The sequence below is a fragment of the Chlorocebus sabaeus genome, chromosome 4 (assembly GCF_047675955.1).
Source record: "Chlorocebus sabaeus isolate Y175 chromosome 4, mChlSab1.0.hap1, whole genome shotgun sequence".
Classification (NCBI taxonomy): domain Eukaryota; kingdom Metazoa; phylum Chordata; class Mammalia; order Primates; family Cercopithecidae; genus Chlorocebus; species Chlorocebus sabaeus.
This window is the reverse complement of record NC_132907.1, coordinates 92,435,762-92,457,925: the sequence shown is the minus strand read 5'-3', so window position 1 is coordinate 92,457,925 and position 22,164 is coordinate 92,435,762. Positions and strand designations below refer to the sequence as shown.

Below are 22,164 nucleotides of genomic sequence, written 5' to 3'. Positions count from 1 at the left end.
GACCCGGGGATCGCCCCAGCCCTCATTGCTTTCTCCGCATCCCTCTGGCCTCAGTCACACGGCTTCACGCCGCAGCGGCAAACACCAGGCTCGAGCGCATCAACACACACAGGTGTGGCCCGCTCACACCAAGTCCACCAGGGGACCGACTGGCCGTCGCGCTGGATTCCTGCCTGAATCCTTCGGCTCTTCCATCTCCCGACCACCTCTGCCATCGCTGGGGGAAGAACGAATGCACCGCGTGGTGACTGCTTCCGCCGCAAAGCAGCACATCACCTCTGCTCGGCGACCCTCAGCCAGCCTCATAGGCCACAGCAGGTCTCACAGACGCGCCCACTCGCAGGGAGGCAGGGAAGCCCCAGCCCCCACCGGTCTGGCAGAGGAAGGAGACCTGGACCCCGGGAGCACCAGTCTCGCCTCCCACCCTCCTAGGTGAATGAGGGCGACGCTGCCAGGTGGGTGGTCTGTCAGTTAGACCTGGTCGGTGAATAGCCACCTAGGCAGATACAGACATGACCGTGTCCACCTCCTTCTGGAAATGCAGAGACAGCTCCTATGCTCTTCTCTCCATTGGGTGTCATTTACTTTTCCTTCGCTTGCACTGCTGTCCCCAGTTGATCCTACTCTAAAAGTCCCTCAAGAGAGTAACCTAATAACATACACCTGAATAGCACTTCTAATTTCTCACAGTATTTTCAATCCATCCATCAGTTCATTGGCACCACACCTTCAGGAGACAGGGAGGACGCTGGCGAGACAGGGCTGGCATCTGGTGGGACCCCGGGCCACCTGTAGGTCATGCGAGTGCAGGGACAGCTCCTGACAGGATGACCCTGCTGGCCCACGTGGCCACCCCTCCTCTCTCTGCAGCCGCCCTTCTCTGTGCCCATGAGGATCTGCTCAGCCCACCTTCAGGTGGTTTGGAAGTGTCTGGGATTTAAGTCCCCACATGGTGACCCTCAACCAAGAGTGATGAGCATCTGTGGATAAACGCCCCCCGGTTCTCATCCCCCGTGGGACACCAAGGCACATTCCGCCAGAGCTCAGGGGACACAGCAGGGTGGCACCTGGTGCCCCTCTCATTCTGTGCCCTGGAAGCTCCTCTCCCTCCCTGATTCATGTCCCTACTCCCCATCTTGACTTCTGAGATCACCTCCCAGTGGTGCACCTGCATCCCAGCCCTCGTCATGAGGTGTGCCCAGTTAGGACAGGCGACAGCAACCCTGGTTCATTGTTGGGGAAACGTATTACCCCCCAGGGAGTGCTTTGCAGTGTCTGGGGCACTTTTGGTTGGCCCTGCTTGTGTGTGGGGTGCTCCCGACATCTTGTGGTGGAGCCCAGGGATGCTGAACACCCGGTAGTGCCCAGGATGGGCCCAGAGCACGACCTAGCCCCAGATGTCCACAGCACTGATGTCCAGGATCCCTGGCCTGGTTCTGCAGCACTCTTTTTTAAGTAACTTGTTCTGGACTGAAGCCTGGATAGGTAATTATCAGCCTTAGATTTCTACTCAAGCAAAATTAGCAGAATCCCACCTTTCCCCGTTGGATCAAGCGTGCCGTGAAATCCATGCCTTCTTTATTCCTTCCTGTTGGCTCCTGTGCCATTATTCCTTCCTGTTGGCTCCTATGCCATGCTGCCTTGCTGGGTATGCGTCTGTGCAATCATCAAGAGGCTGCGACTGTGTATGCCCACGTTTCCATGGCACGTAAGCACATCACACCCAACTGTAGGCATGCAGCCGGAGGTCAGGTGTCCCCCCAGAGCACCGTGTGCTGCAGAAACACCCAGTTTTCGCCCACGCAGGATGGCTTGGATGCCTCTTGCCCGTGCCCAGCCTCAGGCCCCTCCTCGCGTTGCCTCCCCTGCAACCAAAAGTTTCAGCGTGGCCATCATCCCCTGCAGGGAACATCCTGGACCTCTGCCTTGGAGGGCCTGGCACGCCTCACGCACACTCGCCAGCCTCCGTTTTACACGCTGCTGTGCAGGAAGGGTGTGAGGGTAGCAGCACCTCTTCTCCTCCTCATCCCAGGGCCCAGGCTAAGGGAGCTCGGGAAGCATCAGCAAGCCATGCTGGGGGCTGTCAGGACCCTGTGGTTCTCAAACCACATCACCCACCCCGTGAGAGATCAGAAACATGGAAGGCACACACTGGCTGAAAGTCACAGTCCACTGAGGGTCACAACAGCGGCTCCGCTGACTCATCACACCCTCCCGCACCGACTGTTCAGGAGGTGTTTGCAGACACGCGCATATATATGTGGACACACTCATGCATGCACACACACACACCACATACACACATACACACGTGCACGCACACACACACGCTTGAGGAAAGTCCTCTCTCTTGCTGAACTATTCTCAGTCCCAGTGCATGACAGGTCTCCTAGTGGGAGGTCTCCTAGTGGGCTCTGGCTTCTGACATTTTCAGGGTCCTCCGTGACACACACTCTAGAGACTGCATCAACTCCTCACTTAAGAACAGCTTGAGAAAGGGCTTCCCTTTCCCTGCACAACATAAGCAGGCTCTTCGCACAGCTGGTTCCCTTGTCTTTCAAGTAATAATGCCCTCCACCTTCTTCAACTGGCCAGACACCTGCGGGCCGCAACACCCACGTCAAGCTGCTCGCAGAGGCCCTTCGTAGGGTCAATGGGCACAGCACAGAGTTCACAGCAACCCACACCGGCGTCTGTTCCCCTTCGAGAAGTGATGGGTGTGCTGGGGCTAAGCTTTGACCCTGATGCGGCCATGGTGCCCCCTCTGCTGCCCCACCAGGCCTTTCTGGGTGACCTTGCTGTGCCCCTGCTGCTGCTGTGGGTGGGAGGGCGCTCCCCCAGGGCTAGGCTTCTTGCATGGTCTCCTGTCTCAAGAAACTGCTTTCTGGGAGAAGGGGAGGTGTCCCTGACCAGGAGGAAAGGAGCCGTGAGAAGGCCGTCCCCACATCTCAGCATCTGCTCTGGGTTGGACTGTGCTCCTTAACCCCCAAATTCATGTTGACGACAGCACTCCCCCAAGGCATGGGGCTCACTCAACTCTGAATCCCGGTGTCCAGGGCAGGACCAGTCCACTCCATCCCACCAAGTCCTTGCCAGTTGTAGGTGTGGCCACCCTCTAGCAAGGGGAGCTCCTGGCCTCCCCCCGAACCTGGGCTCACCCTAGGGACTTGCTGAACTGCAAAAGCGCAGCAGAAATGACACGCTGGGATTTCTGAGGCTGGGTCACAGGAAGCCTCGTAGCGTCTGCTTGGCTCTCTCAGGACACTCTCAGGAAGCTCACTCTGGGCAGCGCAAGCCACACCGAAGAAGTGCCACGTGCAGTCTGAGGAGCACTGAGACCCAGAGAGGAGTGCCGGTGCCATCTTAAGTGGGTCCTGCAGTTAATGCCACATATAACAGACAAAATTCTCAGCTGAGCCCATCCCCAACGCCCCACAAAATTGTGAGCAATGTAAAATGGCTGATTGAAGCCACTAAGCCTTGGCTTGTACAGCAACGGGCAACCAAAACACTGACCATTTCTTCCAAGAGGCTCTAAGCAGCCTCACGGGGACAGAGAAGTCCTGCCTGGCCTCACCCAGCGCCATCCAATCCCTACCTGCATCCAGAGTTCAGGGAGGATGAATGAACTAAGCTATTCAGACGGTCTATTTTAATAGGCAAATGTTTTTAATTGGAACGTTTTAGAAATAAGATGATGCTACGTCTTCTATAGTTACTCATTTACACTGAAAAGTGCTGGGTAACTTTTAGGACGTTTGCTTCCAGTCACTCTCCCCCGATTCCTTGATGTGATAATTCCTTCCATGAAATACAACCGTTCTCCCAAGTGACGCAATGATGAGTATGCGCGTGACTCTGGAGGGAAAGGGTCTACATCTGTCTCTGCTTGTGCCTCGGGTTGGTTTTACAATAGACGTACCACCGGCCCCGCCTCTTCACCAGGTAACAGTCCCTGCAGCGCTTCTTAAGAACCACCTTGCATTTGAAACCCAGTGCGGGCAGCAGGCGGGGCAGGAGGCCGGGTGAGAGAAGTGAGCGTACTTCTGCCCCGGCTTTCACAGCCATGGGGGCTGCACCTCGAAGGGATCCCATCAGAAATGTGGAGAGGACTCGAGGCTTCACTGTGTCACGACTAAGATGTAGCAGAGGGTTCACCATCTTCCTTATAAAAAGATTTGCCATGTTGTGGCGAATCTATGGGAGAGAGAATAAAAGGTGTTATAGCTTCTCCTGCGATTCCACCTGCTCTTTAAGACTTCCTTTTCCCTATTTCACTGAGGCTTGGGAAGAGAGGGACTTTGGGGTCGGAGGGCATTCCAGTACCAGCTGCAGCCTTGACCTGAGCTTCAACACTGCCTTAATCAGCCAAGTGTGCCAGGAGAATAAGGGGCAGTGGACGGTGGCTTCCTTCCCTTCCCGCTTGCTGCAAGTGTAGGCGAGTGTGTAAAGCCCCGCGATGTTGAGGAGCGGCTCACTTGGCTTGGAGGGAGCTTAAACTTAGGCCTCATCCCTTTCCAAACAGTTACACCAGGTCAAGGGCGGTTCAACTGATGAGCTCCTCCCTCCAACTTTCCCCAGTCCCAGGGGCCCTCCTTCGGGCCAGTTTCGGGACAAACCCCAGGGACAGCGACCCCTTAGCCCCGGCCGTGGAAGGGCATGGAGCTCTGGCAGCCGGCCGCCCGCCCCTGCTTCCCCATGCGCCCCAGCCCCTAGGGTTCAGTGGCCCCGGCTGGGAGGAGCTGGGTCTGCAGGGCCCGGAGGACACCGCGGCACCGGGGCCGGCCCTGCGCGCTGGCTGTGGCGTCGCGTTCAGGAGCCGCCGGGTCCCCCGCCCTGGGTTCGCTGGGCACCCCCTCCCGTCGGCCCTGTCGGGGGCCCATGGTCGGACCCGCGCCCCCCACCCTGGCCCTCCGAGACCGCCAGGCCCCGGGCTACGCTCCTCTGACCGCGGCCCACTAGGAGAGACAGGCCCGAGGGTTTCAAGGTGGCCGGCCCCACACTTTCGCAGCCCCAACCCTCAGGACACCCAGGACCACTGACCAGAGAAGACGGCACCCGTACCTGGCCGCACGCTCTCACCTAGCGCCGTTCCCCGCGTCTGCGCACTGGCGTGCCGACGCCGCTGCCAGGAAGAAAGATGGCGGCAGTGGGGTCACGTGGCGTGTCCACATCCAGCGCAGGGCGCAGAGACGCAGCCGCGAGTGCGCACGCGCTGGAGTCCGACGCATCACTCCCCGACTGCGCGCTACCTGCGGGCCACCGGGATCGCCGCCTTGTGGGACTGGACCGCTCTCGGGAAAAAAAATGCAAAACCAGGAACGAAAATGGATATCCGGAACGAAAAAGAAATTACAACCAATTAGACCTTAGAAAAAACTGCCAAATGCCAATGTCAAAACAAACTGAGGAGGAGGACATGTTTTTAAGTGGACAGGAGAAATGTAAACAAGTTCCGGGAAACGAGTGGAGACGGGCAGGAGTTGCAGCTGGTTACGGCTATTTTTCCCAACATTATGAGAAATTTCAGACATACAGAAAAAAGGAAAGAATTTTACTGTGAACACCCATATACTTGCCACCTAGATTCTACACTTAGCTCGCTTATCCCTGCCTTTTCAGGTATCTACCCGTGACTCCATCCGCCTTCCTTTGTGTGTCCAGGTGAGCTGCAAACGTGGCTGCATCCACCCCGCGCTCCCTGCAGGCCCCAACGCTTCATCCCAGCTCCCGCTTTTCGCACCTGACCCGGCAAACACCGGCCAGGGCGCTGGAGTTTATCAGCTTCAGAACAAATCTCCCTCTGACCACCACGTTTGCTGGGACATCTTTCCATTTTCAGGAGGTTTTTACGTGCATTCTTGTTTCTCATCGCCTTTCCCCCTCTTCAGCCTTTCACCGGCGACTCATCCATCTCTACTGTTCTGTTCTTCGAGTCACCTGGTCCTCAGGCTCTGACCACAGCAAATAAAAGCTGGATGCTGGAGCGTTAAGCTGGGATTTATACCAAGTCAGCTCTAAGCAAAATGGGCCTTTTTAGAGGCTGTATTTGCATGCTGTAAAATCAGTTGGTGTCCTAGGCTCTGTGGCAGAAATCCCCCAAATATACTTTTCCTCCGCGGTTCCCCGTAACCACACTCAGGAACGCTTGCCTTGAGGAGAATGCACTTCCAGTCTCTTCGGCTAAGCAGTCGACTCCTTCACCCAACATATATATATATATATATTTTGATATTTAAACGTCTCATGATTATCGGTTACCATAAGAATATAAACAATGTATTTTCAGTTTACATCCTCCCCTGCCTGTCCCCTAAATAAGAACCACTGGGTACTCCTAAGCGCTGAAGATTGCGCACACCATTGCCTGCCTCATCAGGGCCCTAGCTCCAGCCTGCGGCTGCAACTGCGTGAGGCTGCACCTGCTGGCGCAACGGGGCAGCGCCTGCGCACGCTCTGCCTCTGCCCGCGCGCTCCCCAGGGCGAAATAAGTTTGGCGCTGCCAGAAGCCGTGCGCATGCGTCTGCGCTGAGGGAAGTTGCGCCAGGTCAAAGGTCAGCCGCTCAAAATGGCGGCGTCGATGACCTTCTACCGGCTGCTGAGCCGGTGCGGCAAGGCGGCGCGGAGCCGGCCCCTGGGCGCCAGGTGTTTCGGGGTTCGGGTCTCGCCGACCGGGGAGAAGATCACACACACTGGCCAGGTAACGGCCGCTGAGTACAGGATGCCCCTTCCTCCGGCCGCTCCTCAGGCGGCTGGTGGCGGTGGGCTCGCCGGGCATCCGCGGCTCTGGTTCTGCGCCGCCAGCAGCGCAGGTCGTGGTAAGGTTGTGCTTCTGTCGCTTACGCGCCGGGGAGGACGGCCACGGGTCGGGACGGTGGCGGCAGCCTGTAGCGGTGGGTCTCGTCCTCCCAGGGCCTACGGGCTCTGGAACGGGAGGTCTCCCAAGCGGGCAGCACTTGCTGTGGACTGGCTGCCCATAGGCGATCTGTGGCCGCCGATTCTTTAGGCCAGAACGTTTAGAATTTGTGTAATATTAAATAATAAATTTTAGTAACCTGAGAAGTCGGTTGTAGTCCAAAGCACAAAAAAGTCGTAATCCAAAATGAAGAACAAAGGTCCCTGTGTGTATTGGAATGTTTCCTAGTAGATTTAAGGGGGGGATGTTAAAGCTCTGACCATATGCGAAAGAAGGTTGGAGCTCTGACCATATGCGAAAGAAGGTTGGAGGCGGTTCTCCTCGGTCAGGATTTGTCCCTCCGCCTTAGCTCCACCTTCCCGGGCTATGTCTCTATGCTGCTCTCTGATTCAGGTGATCACCCGTTTTCATCCCAGGTATCTTGCTAAAAATGCCTCTGATTACACCGAGTACTGTGCCCCTCACTTGTTTGATTTTTCATCAATGGCCTAAAAGTTAAGAAGAACACTTTCCTGTAATATTTATGATTGATATGAAGTGACTTCTTTCAGAATTAGGCTATAAAAGTCACACATGGCCTTTTTGTTTTTTTCCAGGTTTATGATGATAAAGACTACAGGAGAATTCGGTTTGTAGATCGTCAGAAAGAGGTGAGTAAAAGATCTATTGAAGAGGGGTAAGCTTTCATAAAACTGTTATGTAACCAACAAGAAATAATAATTAGTATATAAGATTTAAATAAATTTTTCCCATATTGCAAGCACCCTAACAGTTCTGGATGGGGTTCTACCTTTCTTATAATATTAATTGTGTCTATTTCTGACTTGTTTCCCTGTGAAACACATAACATTGTAACCGTAGTTCTGGTTTACATATAAATGGAAGTGACCTTTTTAAAAATTCTTGTGTCTTACTCTTCTGAGACTCGCAGATTTAAGTAAATCATATCAACTTAAAAAAATTACTCTTTTAACCACCTGGAGGTGTGTTTTTTATAGTTTTCACCAAATAAATTAGTATGTGTTTTTTACAGGTACTTACACTGACAAGCTGAAAATGGCACATGAGTTTTTCTTCCCTTAGTGGGTCTGTTAGCTCTATACATTGTAAGGGAAGATCAGTTCAGATGCCTGTGAGTGACCACTGGAGAAAGAATGTTGAAATTAGAATCCTTCTGCCTAAATCAGCCTATTTTTTTTTTTTAACCTGACTCCTCTATCACTCATGTCTATGAGTTCCTGAATTCTTAATTAGGTCAGGCTTGCCTCCATGTTTCCTGAATTTGCTTCCTGAACAAAGCGTCCTTCACAGCCACCTTATTCACTCTTTTTCCCACTTTGGTTAGCCCGGTGAGTCTTCTTATTAACACCTTAGGTATCCCTAAATCATGTATTTTCCCTTCTCCTTCAATCTTGGTTATGTTATCCATTCCCAGTGTGTAGTTTTTCTACTTCTATTCCAGAGCTACAGGGCATTCCAGAAAAGCTCACATGTTCATGAATTGACTAAAAATTCACATTCTCAAAATTCAGCGGGTTCACTGTTGTGTGGTTTGATGGGTGGGTGTGGGTGTCAGAAAAGTTTGTTTTATAGTGGTTGATTATTTGGCAATGCCGCTTGAGTGTTGGATTGAGAAAGATGCTGAGGCCTGAGCCACCACATTCAGTGAAAGAGTGTGCCGTGATTGATTAGTCATGTCTGCCAGGATCATGGTGGTGGAGAGGGGCTTGTGTCTGGTGGGTTTGCCTCTCGGAGTAGAAGCCGTGTGGACTTGCAGTCTAACAATTGTGAGGTTGAATCACAGCATGGGTTCAGTTTTCTCATTTGTGAAATGGAACCGTGTGAATATTTTTAAGCGAATCATAAGTCTCCAGTGAGATCACACGTCAGTTGTTGAGGAAGTGGTGGCATATGGTAAGTCCTCCTTCTCTCCATCCTCGGAAACCCTTTTCTGTTTATTCTTTGACTTCTTAGTGTATTTCCCAGTAGAAGTGTCTGTTCCATATGCCACTTTCTCCAGTGCTGTAGCCCAGTGATTCACACAGAGGAGCTCATGCATTGGGAATGGGACATTTCTTCTGTGTGCAGGCTGTCCTGGGCATTCTTGTTAGGTATATGAACTTGACATTTGGAAGGTGGAAACTGATGGATGTTGAGAGGATTTGCAGGCCCTTTGGTTTCTTTTGGCAGTGATCGTGGAGAAGGGGAGGTTTCTCCTAGTGTGGAAGCGGTATGGTTTCTTTTGGCGGTGACTGTGGAGAAGGGGAGAAACCAGTGGATGTGGGGAGGGTTTGCAGACCCTTTGGGTTCTTTTGGCAGTGACTGTGGGAAAGGAGGTTTCTCAAAGTGTGGATGTGGTGTCCGTTCTCAGGTTTCCTGGGCATCAGTGGGTGGTTGTTACTGAGGCAGTGGCTGGACTCTACATCCCTGCTTTGTGGGTGTCGTGGCAGGGTTGTGGGGACAAGGTAGGAGCCTCAGATTGAGCAGTTCCGGAGCAGATTGGTCCTGAAGCCCTTGGGCTCATTCATGCAATCTGGCCCCCAGCCCAGCTCCCTATCTCAGCTCTTGCAGTGACATGGCAAGTATGTGGGTCCCTGTCACAAACGCCTCTCTGCTGAACATGGTTTGTGTAGCTTCTGGTTTCTGGTTGGTGTAGCACAAGGTAGCGGGAAACAGCTTAAAAAGAAACCAAACAGAATCAGGATCAGCGAAGCCAGTAAGGGTGGGTATAGGAGAGTGTGGTGGTGTCTGTGGCCGGCAACTCACCCAGGCCGTCGTGCCTGTGATCTCAATGCTCCAGCCGGCCCAGCCTCTCCAGTGCCTTCCCCCGTTTAGCATCCCGAGTGTCCAGGGCACATCTTGGCATCACACATTGGAGGTTCAAGGCGTGTTTATAACATGATGAGTGGGCATCCTGCCCGAGCTTTCCTTCTTTCAACACGTATTTGGTGGTTAGTACTATTTTTAGTAGTAGTTGTTTCGCTTCTGAGAGACCTAATTTTTTGGAACACTTTTAGATTTACAGAAAAACTGAAGAAAGTAGAGTTTTCACAGTCCCCTGCTCAGTTTCTGCTGTTTACTGCCATCTCTCATTAGTGTGCTGCCTGTGTCACAGTTGATGAGCTGGTACTCATACATTATTACTAACTCAAGTCCACAGGTTCACTCTTAATGTATGTTCTAGGGTTTGGATAGATGTGTGATGACATGTGTCCACTGTGACAGTGTTGTACAGAGTTCACTGCCCTAAAAATTCTCTACTCTGCCTGTTCATCCCTCCCTCTTCCCAACCTCTGGCAGCCCTGATCGTACTGTCCCTCTAGTTTTGTCAAGTAATACTTTAACAAATAAACTGGGCCAGGTACAGTAGGCTTATGTCTATCATCCCAACACTTTGGGAGGCCCAGGTGGGCTAATCACTTGAGCCCAGGCATTCAAGACCAGCCTGGACAACATGGTGAAACCCTGCATCTACAAAAAATATAAAAATTATCCCAGCATGGTGGCACATGCCTGTAGTTTGAGCTATGTGGGAGGCTAAGGTGGGAGGGTCATTGAATCTGGGAGGTTGAAGCTGCAGGGAGCCGAGAGCATGCCACTGTATTCCAGCCTGGGCAACTGAGCAAGACCCTATCTTGAAAAAAACATAAATAAATAAACTGAATCTGAACTTCACCTGTAGAACAAGGATAGCAGGAGGCTATATAATTGAGCTGGTCTGTGCGGAAAAAAAGTGGAAAGTATCTCCGTGTGGCTCCTGCCCAGCTTTGACCGGGGGTGCCTGCAAAGGAATCCGTGGCCCCCAGGCCTGTGACCGGCCTTCCTGTGAGGAGACTCCTCCCGTGCTAAAGAATGTGCCGCCCACCCCCAGCCCTGAAGGAAGGACCAGAAGTCAGGCCTCACATGGTCCTGGAGTGGGTGGCACTCTGGGGCCACGTGAGTCAGTTGAGGGCTGGAATGCACTTGGAAGTGACCAGGTATTTCTCTACTGTTGATGAACATATTTTCATTGTTTTATAGTGGTACGAGTGAAATTAAAAGCAGATATGACTTGTTCTCTAATAGAAGGGATAATTGGGTGAGGTCTGCAGTGAGGTGTGGTAATAATAATAGCAATAACAACAGTCTCATAGCCAGGTACTTGGCGATATCATTTGCTTATTTGGTGAGAAGCTGGGGCTGCCCTGCCTGGCTGCATCTGGATTCAGGCTCCTGCACTGATGGGCTCATGAGGGCTGTGTGCTTCAGTGACTTAACTCGCAGGCTCGTGAGCATTGAGTCCGTGTAGATGAGGAAAGGCTTGGAGCAGCGCCTGTCCCAGGAAGCCTCTAGTGTGTGCTCGCCCTACACTGCTGCTGCCTTCGCCACCACGAGGGCTGGCTTCATTTATAGAATTTTTTTTAAATACTGAATTTAAACGTTAGCGTCTATACGCAAGGTCTTTTAGTTTTTGAAAAGAAGGAATTAGGCAGCAAAGCTAGAACATCAGGAGGCTGGGATCCCTTGAGTGCGGCTCCGTGCAGCCCCTGTCCACCTGTGTGTGTCAGGATCACGGCTCCGTGCAGCCCCTCTCCACCTGTGTGTGTCAGGATCACGGCTCCGTGCAGCCCCTCTCCACCTGTGTGTGTCAGGATCACGGCTCCATGCAGCCCCCTCTCCACCTGTGTGCGTTAGGATCACGGCTCTGTGCAGCCCCTCTCCACCTGTGTGCGTCAGGATCACGGAGCAGCTGGAGGCTTCAGCTTGTGCCTGCATCTGCCCGCCAGCGGGATGGATTCTCTCTTCAGATGCTCGGCAGTGCGGAGTCACTCCACAGCTGGGCATTTGGGTCAGAGCGAGATTCTGCACATTTTCTTAGACACGTGGGCTGGCAGGGTTGAGTCCAGTTGTGACCCTGTGACCTCACCTGCCTGGCCCTCTGTTCTTCAGTAGCAGGCTTTAAGGTGCATGGTGCCACCAAGATTAGGAGCAGTTGCACGCAATGCTAGTGTCTACCTGGCGTGCTATTTTGTTGTGATAATGTGAAGTTTCATCCTTCTGAGAAGAGTGTGTGCAGATTTTGTTAATGGAAATGAGTAGTGCTCACGATACCAAGACCCTCCAAACAGAAAGCAAGTGTGGGTGACGGCGTGGAGCAATTGCAACTTTGTGCCTTGCCTCTGGGAATGTAAAATGGCGCAGCTGCGAAGGAAAACAGCATGTGGGTTCCTCAAAAAGTTGAAACCAGGACTTCCTTCCAATCCAGCGGTTCCACTTCTGAGTGTGCCCAAAAGAACTGAAAGAAGAGTCTGGGGTACACTCGTGTCATAGCATCATTCATTATAACTACAACCTGGAAGCAGCCCGGGGGTCCATTGTCAGCTGAACAGATAAGCAAAATGTGATCTGCCCAGGGACAGTGGAATATCACTCAGCCTTAAGGAAGAACGCTTGACACGCCTCACAACATGGATAGCCTGGAGGACGGTGCGCTTAGTGAAGTGAGCCAGTCACAGAAGCAGACTGCGGTGATTCCCCTAACACGAGGGACCAGAACAGTCGCTTCTTAGTAGTACTGTGTGAGGTACTTAGAGGTACTGTGTGAGGTACTTAGAGGTACTGTGTGAGGTACTTAGAGGTATTGTGTGAACACTGCATGATTTCTCTAATACGGGGGACCAGAACAGTCGCTTCCTAGAGGTAGCAAGTAGTTGGTGGTTGCCGGGGCAGGGGGGAGTTTGGAGTTAGTGTTGAATGGAAATGGGGTTTCAGTTTAGGAAGGTGAAAGGTTCTGGAGATGGGTGGTGGTGGTGGTTGCACAATAATGTGAATATACGTAGTGTCCTTTGAAATGGTAAAGATGGCAAGTTTTATGTTACCACAATTAAAACAAAAAAATTGAGAGGGAAGTGGCTTCAGGCCCGTGCAGGAATCGACCAGAGGTTCCTCCCTGAGGCTTCCGTAGCTGGTGTCACTCATTCTTATTTCTCCCAAGAGGCCGGCAGGGCAGGGCGCACTCGAGTGGGGAAGCAAGTGAGACTGAGGCTGGGCCCACGCGGCACCTGCAGAGGCTCTGCACACCGTGCTGGTAACTCGTGTCACCACCTGGGACAAGAGCACGTCTCGGATCAGCAGCGGAAAAGACTTTTGATACCTTTCGTCCACACTGAACTGTCTCTTGAGGCCAGCGCAGCACCATCTGAACCGTGCTGGCTCTTGTGCGTGCCCACACACATGCTGCTAGTCACAGGAGGGATACCAGAGAGCTGAGAGGGAGCCCTGAGGTACCCAGGGGTCAGCAGCTCCAAGAAGCAGCCACTGTTCCTAGGACTGGGGGGCAGGAGGAAGAGGTGGCATCACCAGGAGGAAGCTGTGAAAGTGCCTGTGTGGTGCTGCCGGAGCTCCACAAGGGAGACAGGACTGGGAGTCGGGGAAGGGTGCTAGGGTGAGGCCCCAGCCAGACGGTGGTGGCTGAGAAGGTCCTCTGTGAGAGGAAGACTGGATTGAGGGGCCTTGGAATTCCACCCTCCGCCTTTGCAGGTCGTCTGGTTGGTGGCAGAGGCGGAGCTCTGTGCTTACTTTTAGGTTCATCCTTGGAGGTTTTAAGAGGAGAGGTTTGCCTGAGTCTCTCTTGTCTTGAAGCAACCTGGGCGTCCTTTAGGGGTTGATTGAGACGCGGGCAGTGCAGTGTGTGCCATGGCACTCTCCAACGCATTTGTGTGGCTTTCTGCTTCTGTATGGCTTCGTGCTTCTGTATGCTGCTCCTCCTCAGCTGCCCTCCCACATACGCCATCTTGATAGTGGGATGAAGGCAATGGGATTTTAAAATAAATCTTCTGGATTAATAAGAACCGTGGGTCTTTGCTTCCTTTAGAAAGGCTTGGACTGTCAGAAATGATGGTTATAAAGCAAGGTTTATTTATCCCAGGACCCAGAGGAAAATAGTTGGAACTGTGAATTCATGAGCCCCAGGTTCACATGCTTTGTCAGTAAGCCGGCAAGATGGGCTTTATTTCCTCCCTCGTGCAGCTCCCCAGCTTCCTCTTTGCTTCTCTATTGTGTCTTTGTGTCTTGTGGTTCTTTCTCTTCCAAGGCACTGGCAAAATTAGTCACTGGATTCCAGCATTCTCAAAGCAAGTTTGAACATGTATAGACAGCTCAATTACAGTTTGTAGAGCATTTTCTATGAAGTTACTAAGTTTAAAAATTAATTTGAATGAAAACTTCAGTTTTGCCTGTGATTTAAGAATTACATATTTATGTAGACATATATATATACACATTTAGCTAAAATAATTATTGGCGTTAATGTTAAGAACGCCTGATGTTCTAAATAATTGAACTGAGCTTTTACTTTATTTTAAACCTTTACTTTAAATGTCCGTGACTGGGGTCGGTATTCTACAGAGCGTCGGTGATCCAGCTGGTGGTTATCTCCCTTTTGCATTGGTTTTGGTGGTGTGTCACAGAATCACATATTTTATGTTTTATCTTTAACAGATGTAATCTCAGTTTGACATAATAGGACTTTCATTCCTAAAGATTTAAATCTAAATATTTTTATGCCCAATCATTTCATCATCAAGAGGTCAATGTGGAAGAGTGTTTGCTATTTTTTACATTAGTGACGGGCGAAGGACTCTTTACAGTGGTTGGACAATTCACTGTGTATGATGTGCCATGTGCTTAGTGAGAGATGGTGTGCGGGCTGCTGTGCCAGTGCTCCCTGGATTCCCTTGTGAAGTGCTGCAGTGCTCTTCAGTTTTTCTTACCTTTCCCCAGGTGAAAGCGGGTGAGAATGGAGCCTTGAGTCTGAACCTGGAGTGAGGCTGTGTGCTGTGGCTGGGCGTGTTCACTGCCAGAGCTTGGCTGGGCGTGTTCACTGCTGGCTCTTTGTATTCCTGCGGTTGCTCTGAGATCTGGAGCCAGACGTTTGCTGGTGATGGGCGGTCCGGGTCGCCCTTGAGCTGCGCACGCTAAGTGACGGGAGGGCATCCCGCGTCAGTCACCAGTGTCGAGGCGTCAGCAGCCCTCCCTGTGGGGAGGTGGCTGGTCTCTTTGACTGCCGTGATCGGGGCCTGGCAGTTTGTTAGTGTGGCCTGTGTGACATGTTGTCACTTAGGCAGACACCATATTATTTACACCATAAGGCTTAATTTGTATGGTTAGTTGCTTCGCCTGCAGCAGGGGTGAGCAGCATATCGCTCATTCCAGAGCCCACTGTAAGGCGCTGGGACAAGGCGAGGAGCGGGGACAAGGCGAGGAGCGGGGACAAGGCGAGGTGCGGGCCGGCAGCAGAGGCTTGTGTTGCAGGAGCGTGCAGAATAACCTGGGCAGCGCCACACGGCTCAGGCCTCTGCTTTAATGTGGCTTCATTTTCCTCTAACTTCGTACTGTGTTTCTGGAAATAGATCTTTAAGGAAAAGCTTTATACAATGGTCATCTGTAACTGACAGAACCTCTTCAAAAATAAACCTTTCTGAAACATATCTGTGAGGGAGAGTGGTGCCCTGCCTCCCACGGCGTGTGTGTTCTCTGTGACTGTGTGTGGCATTGAATGAGCCTCTGGCCTCCAGAAATGAGTGACTTTGTGATGAGCCTTGTTGCTGCTTCCACTCTGGGGCAGGGACACTGTAGATGGAGCACAAGGTTTCAGGCTGTGCCATTAAGCAGGGGAACCCCAGGAGCAACATCGGAGGCAGAGGGTTGTGTCGTGCTTGGCGGGGCTGGCCGTCCAGGAGGGGGCATGCAGGTAGACCCACATCCCTGGGCTTTGGGGCCCGCTGGGGGTGTAGAGTTGAGTTCCTTCCCTCTACGTGCACAGACGCCGACGCTCCACTTCCCATAGCTTCCCCGTGCTTCTTGCCTTGTCTTCCTGGCACTTACTCATTGACTCTTCCCAGGCGCAGCTGAAAGGGGCTGGCTCATTCCAGAGTCAGAGGAAATCAAGGCATGTCCCCTTTCCAGGTTCCCAAATTTGCCATCGTGAGCATCATCAAATACATTATTCGCCAAGCCAGGATGTTTTAATTGTTTTTTAGAAAAGGAAAATTCTGTGAAACAGAGGGAATAGTCTAGTGATTCCCTTTTCCCATGTGCCCAGGCAGTCAGTTTCAACAATTACCAACCGAAATAGTTGTCGGAATGGCCAGTCTGGCTTCAGCTCTGCTCTGCCTCTACCCCAGCCCCACCAGCCCCGGTAATTTTGATGTGAATCTTTGACATCATGTTACTGAGTCTGAATTTATCTGTGTGCAAGTTGACCCTTGAACAACATAGGTTTGAACTGTGTGAATCCATTTAAGTGGCCTCTTCGCCTCTGCCATGCCTGAGACAGCAGGACCAACCCTCCCTTCCTCCTCCTCAGCCTGCTTGATGCGAAGATGATGAGGATGAAGACCTTTATGACCATCCACTTCTACTTAATGGAAAGTCAATTCATTTTCTTTTCCTTGTGATTTCCTTCATTGCATTTTCTTTCTCTGGCTTACTTTATTGTAAGAATTCAATATATAATACTTGTAACATGCAAAATATGTGTTAATCGACTGTTTATGTTATTGGTAAACTTTCTGGTCAGCATCAGGTTGTGAGTAAATTGTGGGATGCAGATTTTCAACTGCATTGGGGGTGGTTCCCCCAACCCCTGAGTTTAAGGATTAAGTGTACCTTCAAATGATACTAACATTTGGATTTTACAAGGAAGTTAAAAAAACACAAAATAACAAAATATATGAACATGACAACAATATTATCACACCTTAAAAATTATAATTACTTTAAGTTAAATATCTAAGTGGTGTTAAATATTCTAGATCATGCATGGTTTTAAAAATGTTACAGTGTGACTCTGAGCCCAAGTGAGTTCTTACATGCAGCTGTTGGTGTCTCTTATGTCTCTTTTAATCTGTAGGTTCCCATCGATCTCCCACTCTGTCTCCTTTTCTCACTGGAAAAATTTATTTGTTCGAGAACCCAGGTCATTTCCTCTGTAGAGTCATCCTCAGCTGGATTCTACTGGCCGCATCACTGTAGTGTTGTTGAACGTGTCTCTTGTCTCTGCATGTTTTGGAATTAGTTGGATCTCGAGGCTTGATCAGATTGAGGGTCAGTGTTTTGTTCCTGGTGAGACTGCTGCATAGGTGGTGTGTCCTTCCATCAGGAGGCACATCATATAATTGGTTCCGGTTGTAGTAAGAGACTTTGATCATTATCTCCTACATCTGTGATTTCATAAGGGGTTGTAAAATGATGATATTATCCATCTTATTAGGTTGAATACTTGTATCAAAAGAAACCTTGGTCCTGAGGTAAAGTTTCTGCAGGAAAATCAGAAGAAATACTTGATTCTTTCCCTTTATTTACCAGTCTTTAATGGGTTGATTCTCTAGTTTCTGTTTGTTTTGTGTTGCTATAACAGAGTACCTGAGACTAGATAATTTATAAGGAACAGAGATTTATTTCTTACAGCCTGGAGGTTGGGAAATCCAAGGTTGAGGGCTGTATCTGGTAAGGGTGGAAGGTGGAAGGGCTGTGCATGGAGGGGACTAAACTCCTCCTACCAGGAGCCCGCCCACCACCTGTGAGGGAAGCTGGAATCCCTCATGAGGCAGAACCCTTGTGACCTCAGCACCTCTGAAGGCCCCGCCCCGTCTCTCAACACTGTTGCATTGACGATTCAGTTTACAACACAGGAACTTTGGGGGAACACATTCAAACCATAGTACCTAGTAAGGTAATTAATGAGTTTTTAAAATATGTTTATGAAATCATGGGTGTAAAAATTGGTGTTTCAGCCTTTTGCAATTATAATCCCTTGTCCCTCCAATTTCCTGTACCCCAGATTATCCCATGTGGCAAGTTTCCCCTGGTTGACTCCTCTTTTGACACAACCTTAGTTGCCTTAAAAGCTTCCCTGACTTGTGCCACAATACAGTGTCTGAAGTTCATCCCATAACAGTTCCTGCCCTGGACCCAGAATCAGTCACTTTTGAAAGAATCCTGTCCCTTCCCATTGGGGTGAAGTGATGTTTAGAGACCACCGTGTGGGCGGCAGGGGTGCTCATTACCACTGTGTTAATCATGGTCCTGGGGATGGAGCTAGAAAGGGTGTGTGTAGACCAGGCACGGTGGCTCACACCTGTAATCCCAGCACTTTGGGAGGCCGAGGCGGGCGGATCACCTAAGGTTGGGAGTTTGAGACCAGGCTGACCAACATGACGAAACCCCATCTCTACTGAAAATACAAAAATTATCCGGGTGTGGTGGCAGGCACCTGTAATCCCAGCTACTTGGGAGGCTGAGGCAAAGAACTGATTGAACTCGGGAGGCAGAGGTTGCAGTGAGCGAAAATCGCACCACTGCATTCCTGCCTGGGCGACAGAGTGAGACTCTGTCTCAGAAAAAGGAAAGAAAGGGTATGTGTGAACATCAGACACGGAGTGAGTCACACTGATCCTTCCAAACTCAGTTCAGGGTTCCAAGACTTCTGCTGAGCCAGTGAGCTGACCTCTTTAGTCCCTCCCCACACTGAAAATCCTGAGTTTTCAATAATAATTTTATTTGCTTTGCAAGCGGTTTTATTCTTAGGTGTGTCGTGTTAGAAATGTTCCTGTTACTCTCTCTTTAAAGTTTCTGGGAATTCCTTAGGTCCATTTGTCTCCTTTTTATCATTTTAAAAGTGTAGTTTTATAACTTTGAAAAATGTAAAATATAGTCTCAGAGTCAGATTTAAAAACTCGGAAGAAAGTCTAACGATCATGCTTGCGTCCTCCTTCCTTTCCACCTCACAGTAGTAACTGTTCAATGCTTTCTCCTTTGGATTTTGTGTAAATAAGTGGATATGTAGGCGGACCCCTGGTCTTCCCCACGTGGATGGGTGGAAGCCTTCTGTCCACTTACCCACTGCCTGGCATCTCCACATAGTCCTGTGTCCTTCACCCCATCGTGATATGGAGACATCTTTTTCATTCCATTTTGATTGTAACTCAGAGCATCAGCACACAAGCAGGACGTGAAATTACCGGTCTTTCCCGCACACGTCCGTGAGTCACGAATGACCAGGTGGAAGACACAGTGGATGAGGAGACCCAGTGTACGGCAAACAAAACACTTAGGAGAGACCTAACCTAACCGGCTTTCGGGACCTCTGTGTCCCAAGGGGAAAGCCGGAAGGACATTGTTCGTACTTAGGAGCGACCTAACCAGCTTTCAGGACCTCTGTGGCCCAAGACATTGTTCGTTGAACAGATTGCAGCACTAATGGCTTTTTTGGCATTTTAGATAAATCTATCCCATCAGTATCACGTTTACGAAGGTGGATAACTGCATAGAGGTTCTGTGAGAGAATGTTCTTATGAAATGCGCATGGGGGCCTGTGAGGGACAGGCCAGAGTGGTACAGATGCCCTCAGGTGGGACAGAACGGTGTGGTGGGGAGAAGAGGGCACGGCAGAGCCCACGGGGCAGGTGTCAGCGTTTGCTGAGTCCACGGGGACAGAAGGGAAAGCCTCTGTGCTGCTCTGATTCTTGCAGCGCTTCTCTGAGTTCGGACTGTATTCCAATGAAAAGCAAATGTGTGTGTGGCCCTAAATTTAACAATTGTGAGTCATGAAGATCTACGATGATAATAGTTAAATGAAGCGTGCACCATAGATCCATGCTGATGGTACATGAATTTGCGTGTGGTGGGTTAAATTGTATGAAGTTAGCAAGTTTGCATATTTGTTTATGTGTTTCTTCTTGTTCCAGGTGAATGAAAACTTTGCCATTGATTTGATAGCAGAGCAGCCTGTGAGCGAGGTGCAGACACGGGTGATAGCGTGCGACGGCGGCGGGGGAGCTCTTGGCCACCCGAAAGTATATATAAACTTGGTGCGTAGCCAGCCTCCGCGCGCCTGGTAGGGCGGCCTGCCCGTCCTCATTCTGCCCTGCACTTCCAGTGCCTGTTCTTTCTGCCCTCTTCTCTACCTGCTCCTGAGGCGGCCCTTACGGGGTTCACACTGCTGGCACATTCACCCTACAGCACCACACTACAGGGCCTGCATAGAGCCGCGTGTCCGCAAACCCGCTTTCAACTGGGAAGTGGTGGGCGGCATGTTTAGTTGGATCAGCCTTGATGTCCGCCTTCCTTTTCTCGAACACTCAGGCGTCTTTCCTCTCTGGGCCCTTCTCAGTTTGGTCATCATCTTAGCTCAGGCTGCCACACACAGCACTGCAGGCTGGGGCTGTAAACAGCAGAAACGCGTTTCCCACAGCGCTGGAGGCCGCAGCCCAAGACCATGGTGCCTCTCTTGGTTCCTCCTGCGGCCTCGCTCTTCAGCTTGCAGATGAGGTCTCCTCCCTGTGTCTTCACAGGGCTGTCCCTCCGTGGGTGACTCCTCATCTCCTCTTGTAAGGACACCAGGCGGATTGGCTCAGGGCCCCTGTGTGGCCTCCGTTTACCTTCGTCACCTCTTTAAAGGCTCCATTTCCAAACACAGTCACGTTGGGGGTTAGGACTTTGCGGGGGACATGGTTTATTTTGTAACAGTCCCTGTGTAATCTTTTATGCCCGTTGATGAGTGTCATATACAGGACCATTGAGAAAAAAAGAACACAGGACCAGAGAAAGAGGCCATGGGCTGAAACTGGGATGTGGACCTGGGGTGCAGGGAGGGAGGAAGGCCGCCGCAGAGCACTCAGGGACTCAGGCAGCTGCTGACCTGGGGTGCAGGGAGGGAGGGAGGCCACTGACTGTGGAGCACTCAGGGACTCAGGCTGCTGCTGGGCTTGGTGTTCTCACCAAAACAGAGTCCTGGTCATGGGACTTTAGCTTCGTTAAAGCTGACATTTATTAAAAGCTGTCATTGTCTTGTTGCCTGTCCTGAAAACGGGACAGTGTAACAGGCATCAGTGGTTAAGCCGCCTAGAGCGGGACTGGGCAGCCGGCATGTCCCCTCCTGGGCTCCAGCCCTGCGGGCGGAGCTTGGGTGTGCCTCACGGTCCTGTGTAGCACCCGCCCCTGCTCCTCACGGTCCTGTGCAGCACTCGCCCCCTGCTCCAGGCAGCTGCGGTGTGGGGAGTGAATGGAGCTGTAGGCCCACAGTGATGTCCCTGGGGGGTCCTGTGGGATGGCGGCGTAACCCAGTGTTGGAGCCTGAGGCCAGGGGCTTCAGTCAGGCTGGAACCGAGACTGGTAGTCTGCATTCTTACTTCAGTAGTAACTGAGTATTTCTATGTGTTTCTGACAGTCTGTTTCAAGTTTTATACATACATTTTCAATGTTTAATATCTAGATTTGAAGTAGAATATGGAAATACGACATCATTCCTTTTGAATGTTTTCAGGACAAAGAAACAAAAACTGGCACGTGCGGTTACTGTGGGCTCCAGTTCCGACAGCACCCCCACTAGAGCACGTGGCACGCTGGGGGCCCCGCAGCGTCCTGTGAACATTTCCACGGGGAAGATGAGCGCGTGAAGCTCGCTGGTTCTGTGTGAAGGGTATTCCCGGTGCCGAATAAAGGGTGTTGCTGTCAAGGCTGACAGTTTGTAAGTCTGTTTCTTTTATCGGCTGGGCTTTGGAAGTGAACGTCCACACGGACATGGGGAGACATGCGAGTGGAAGCAGTGCCCGCTCCAGAGTGAGCCTGAGCTGCCTCCTGCTGGCCACCGCGTGCCTTACCGGCTGCTTCTGTGTGTCTCCTCTTATCCCTGGGGCCGCGCGGGCTGTAGGAATGGTGGGCGGGCAGGGAGGGAGAAGAAGTGCCTCTTGTTGTGCAGATGCAACTGGGCTTCTGAGAGCCAAGCTGGCTCTTGAGTTGCACAGTGAAGAGGGCGCCCAGGCCTCAGCTGGTCCTGTGGGAACGTCAGTCTCCCGTGGCCGGCCTGCAGAGCTGGTCTCTGCCTCATCCTAGTCCCTATGTTGAAATGTCAGATCTTAAAACCCAAGAATTTAAGCGCTGGTTTGAAGGTACTGAGAGTCACCTACTGGCCACATTAAGGACAGCCTATGTTTTTAAAAGAGTAAGGATTATAATGTAGTGTAACACAAAAATAAAAGTAGATTTTGAGGGAAGAGAAAGGAGGCTTGCTAGAATGATCCAAGAGTCTGGCCTGTGAGTAACAGGAATTCCAGAGGAGGAAGTACCAGAGCAGAGGGAAGGTGAGAGGGAAGGTGAGGCAGAAACAGCAGAAACACATTTCCCAAGTCGAAGAAAAACCCACAGATCGCAGGGCTCACCAAGTTCCTAGCAGAATTGGTGAGAAAAGACAACTAGGCATATTCTGG

The 22,164-nt window shown here is 51.1% G+C and overlaps 2 protein-coding genes across 4 annotated transcripts; one reads left to right on the top strand and one right to left on the bottom strand.

The window, feature by feature from the left end:
• Positions 1-3,648: 3,648 nt before the first annotated feature.
• MRPL36 (mitochondrial ribosomal protein L36) lies at positions 3,649-5,177 on the bottom strand. 3 transcript variants are annotated; one of them, XM_007961149.3, is made up of 2 exons: positions 5,083-5,177; positions 3,649-4,197 (listed from the first exon to the last, which is right to left on the bottom strand). In XM_007961149.3, the coding sequence occupies exon 2, from the start codon at positions 4,183-4,185 to the stop codon at positions 3,874-3,876; it is 312 nt and encodes a 103-aa protein (XP_007959340.1). In that variant the 5' UTR covers positions 4,186-4,197; positions 5,083-5,177; the 3' UTR covers positions 3,649-3,873. The 3 variants fall into 3 exon arrangements, with proteins under 3 accessions (XP_007959340.1, XP_007959338.1, XP_007959341.1); XM_007961147.3 differs by having other exon boundaries at positions 5,065-5,155; XM_007961150.3 differs by having other exon boundaries at positions 5,044-5,133.
• Positions 5,178-6,522: 1,345 nt separating this feature from the next.
• NDUFS6 (NADH:ubiquinone oxidoreductase subunit S6) lies at positions 6,523-21,419 on the top strand. Its single transcript, XM_007961146.3, has 4 exons — positions 6,523-6,700; positions 7,513-7,566; positions 19,645-19,767; positions 21,222-21,419. The coding sequence occupies exons 1-4, from the start codon at positions 6,569-6,571 to the stop codon at positions 21,285-21,287; spliced, it is 375 nt and encodes a 124-aa protein (XP_007959337.1). The 5' UTR covers positions 6,523-6,568; the 3' UTR covers positions 21,288-21,419.
• Positions 21,420-22,164: the final 745 nt, after the last annotated feature.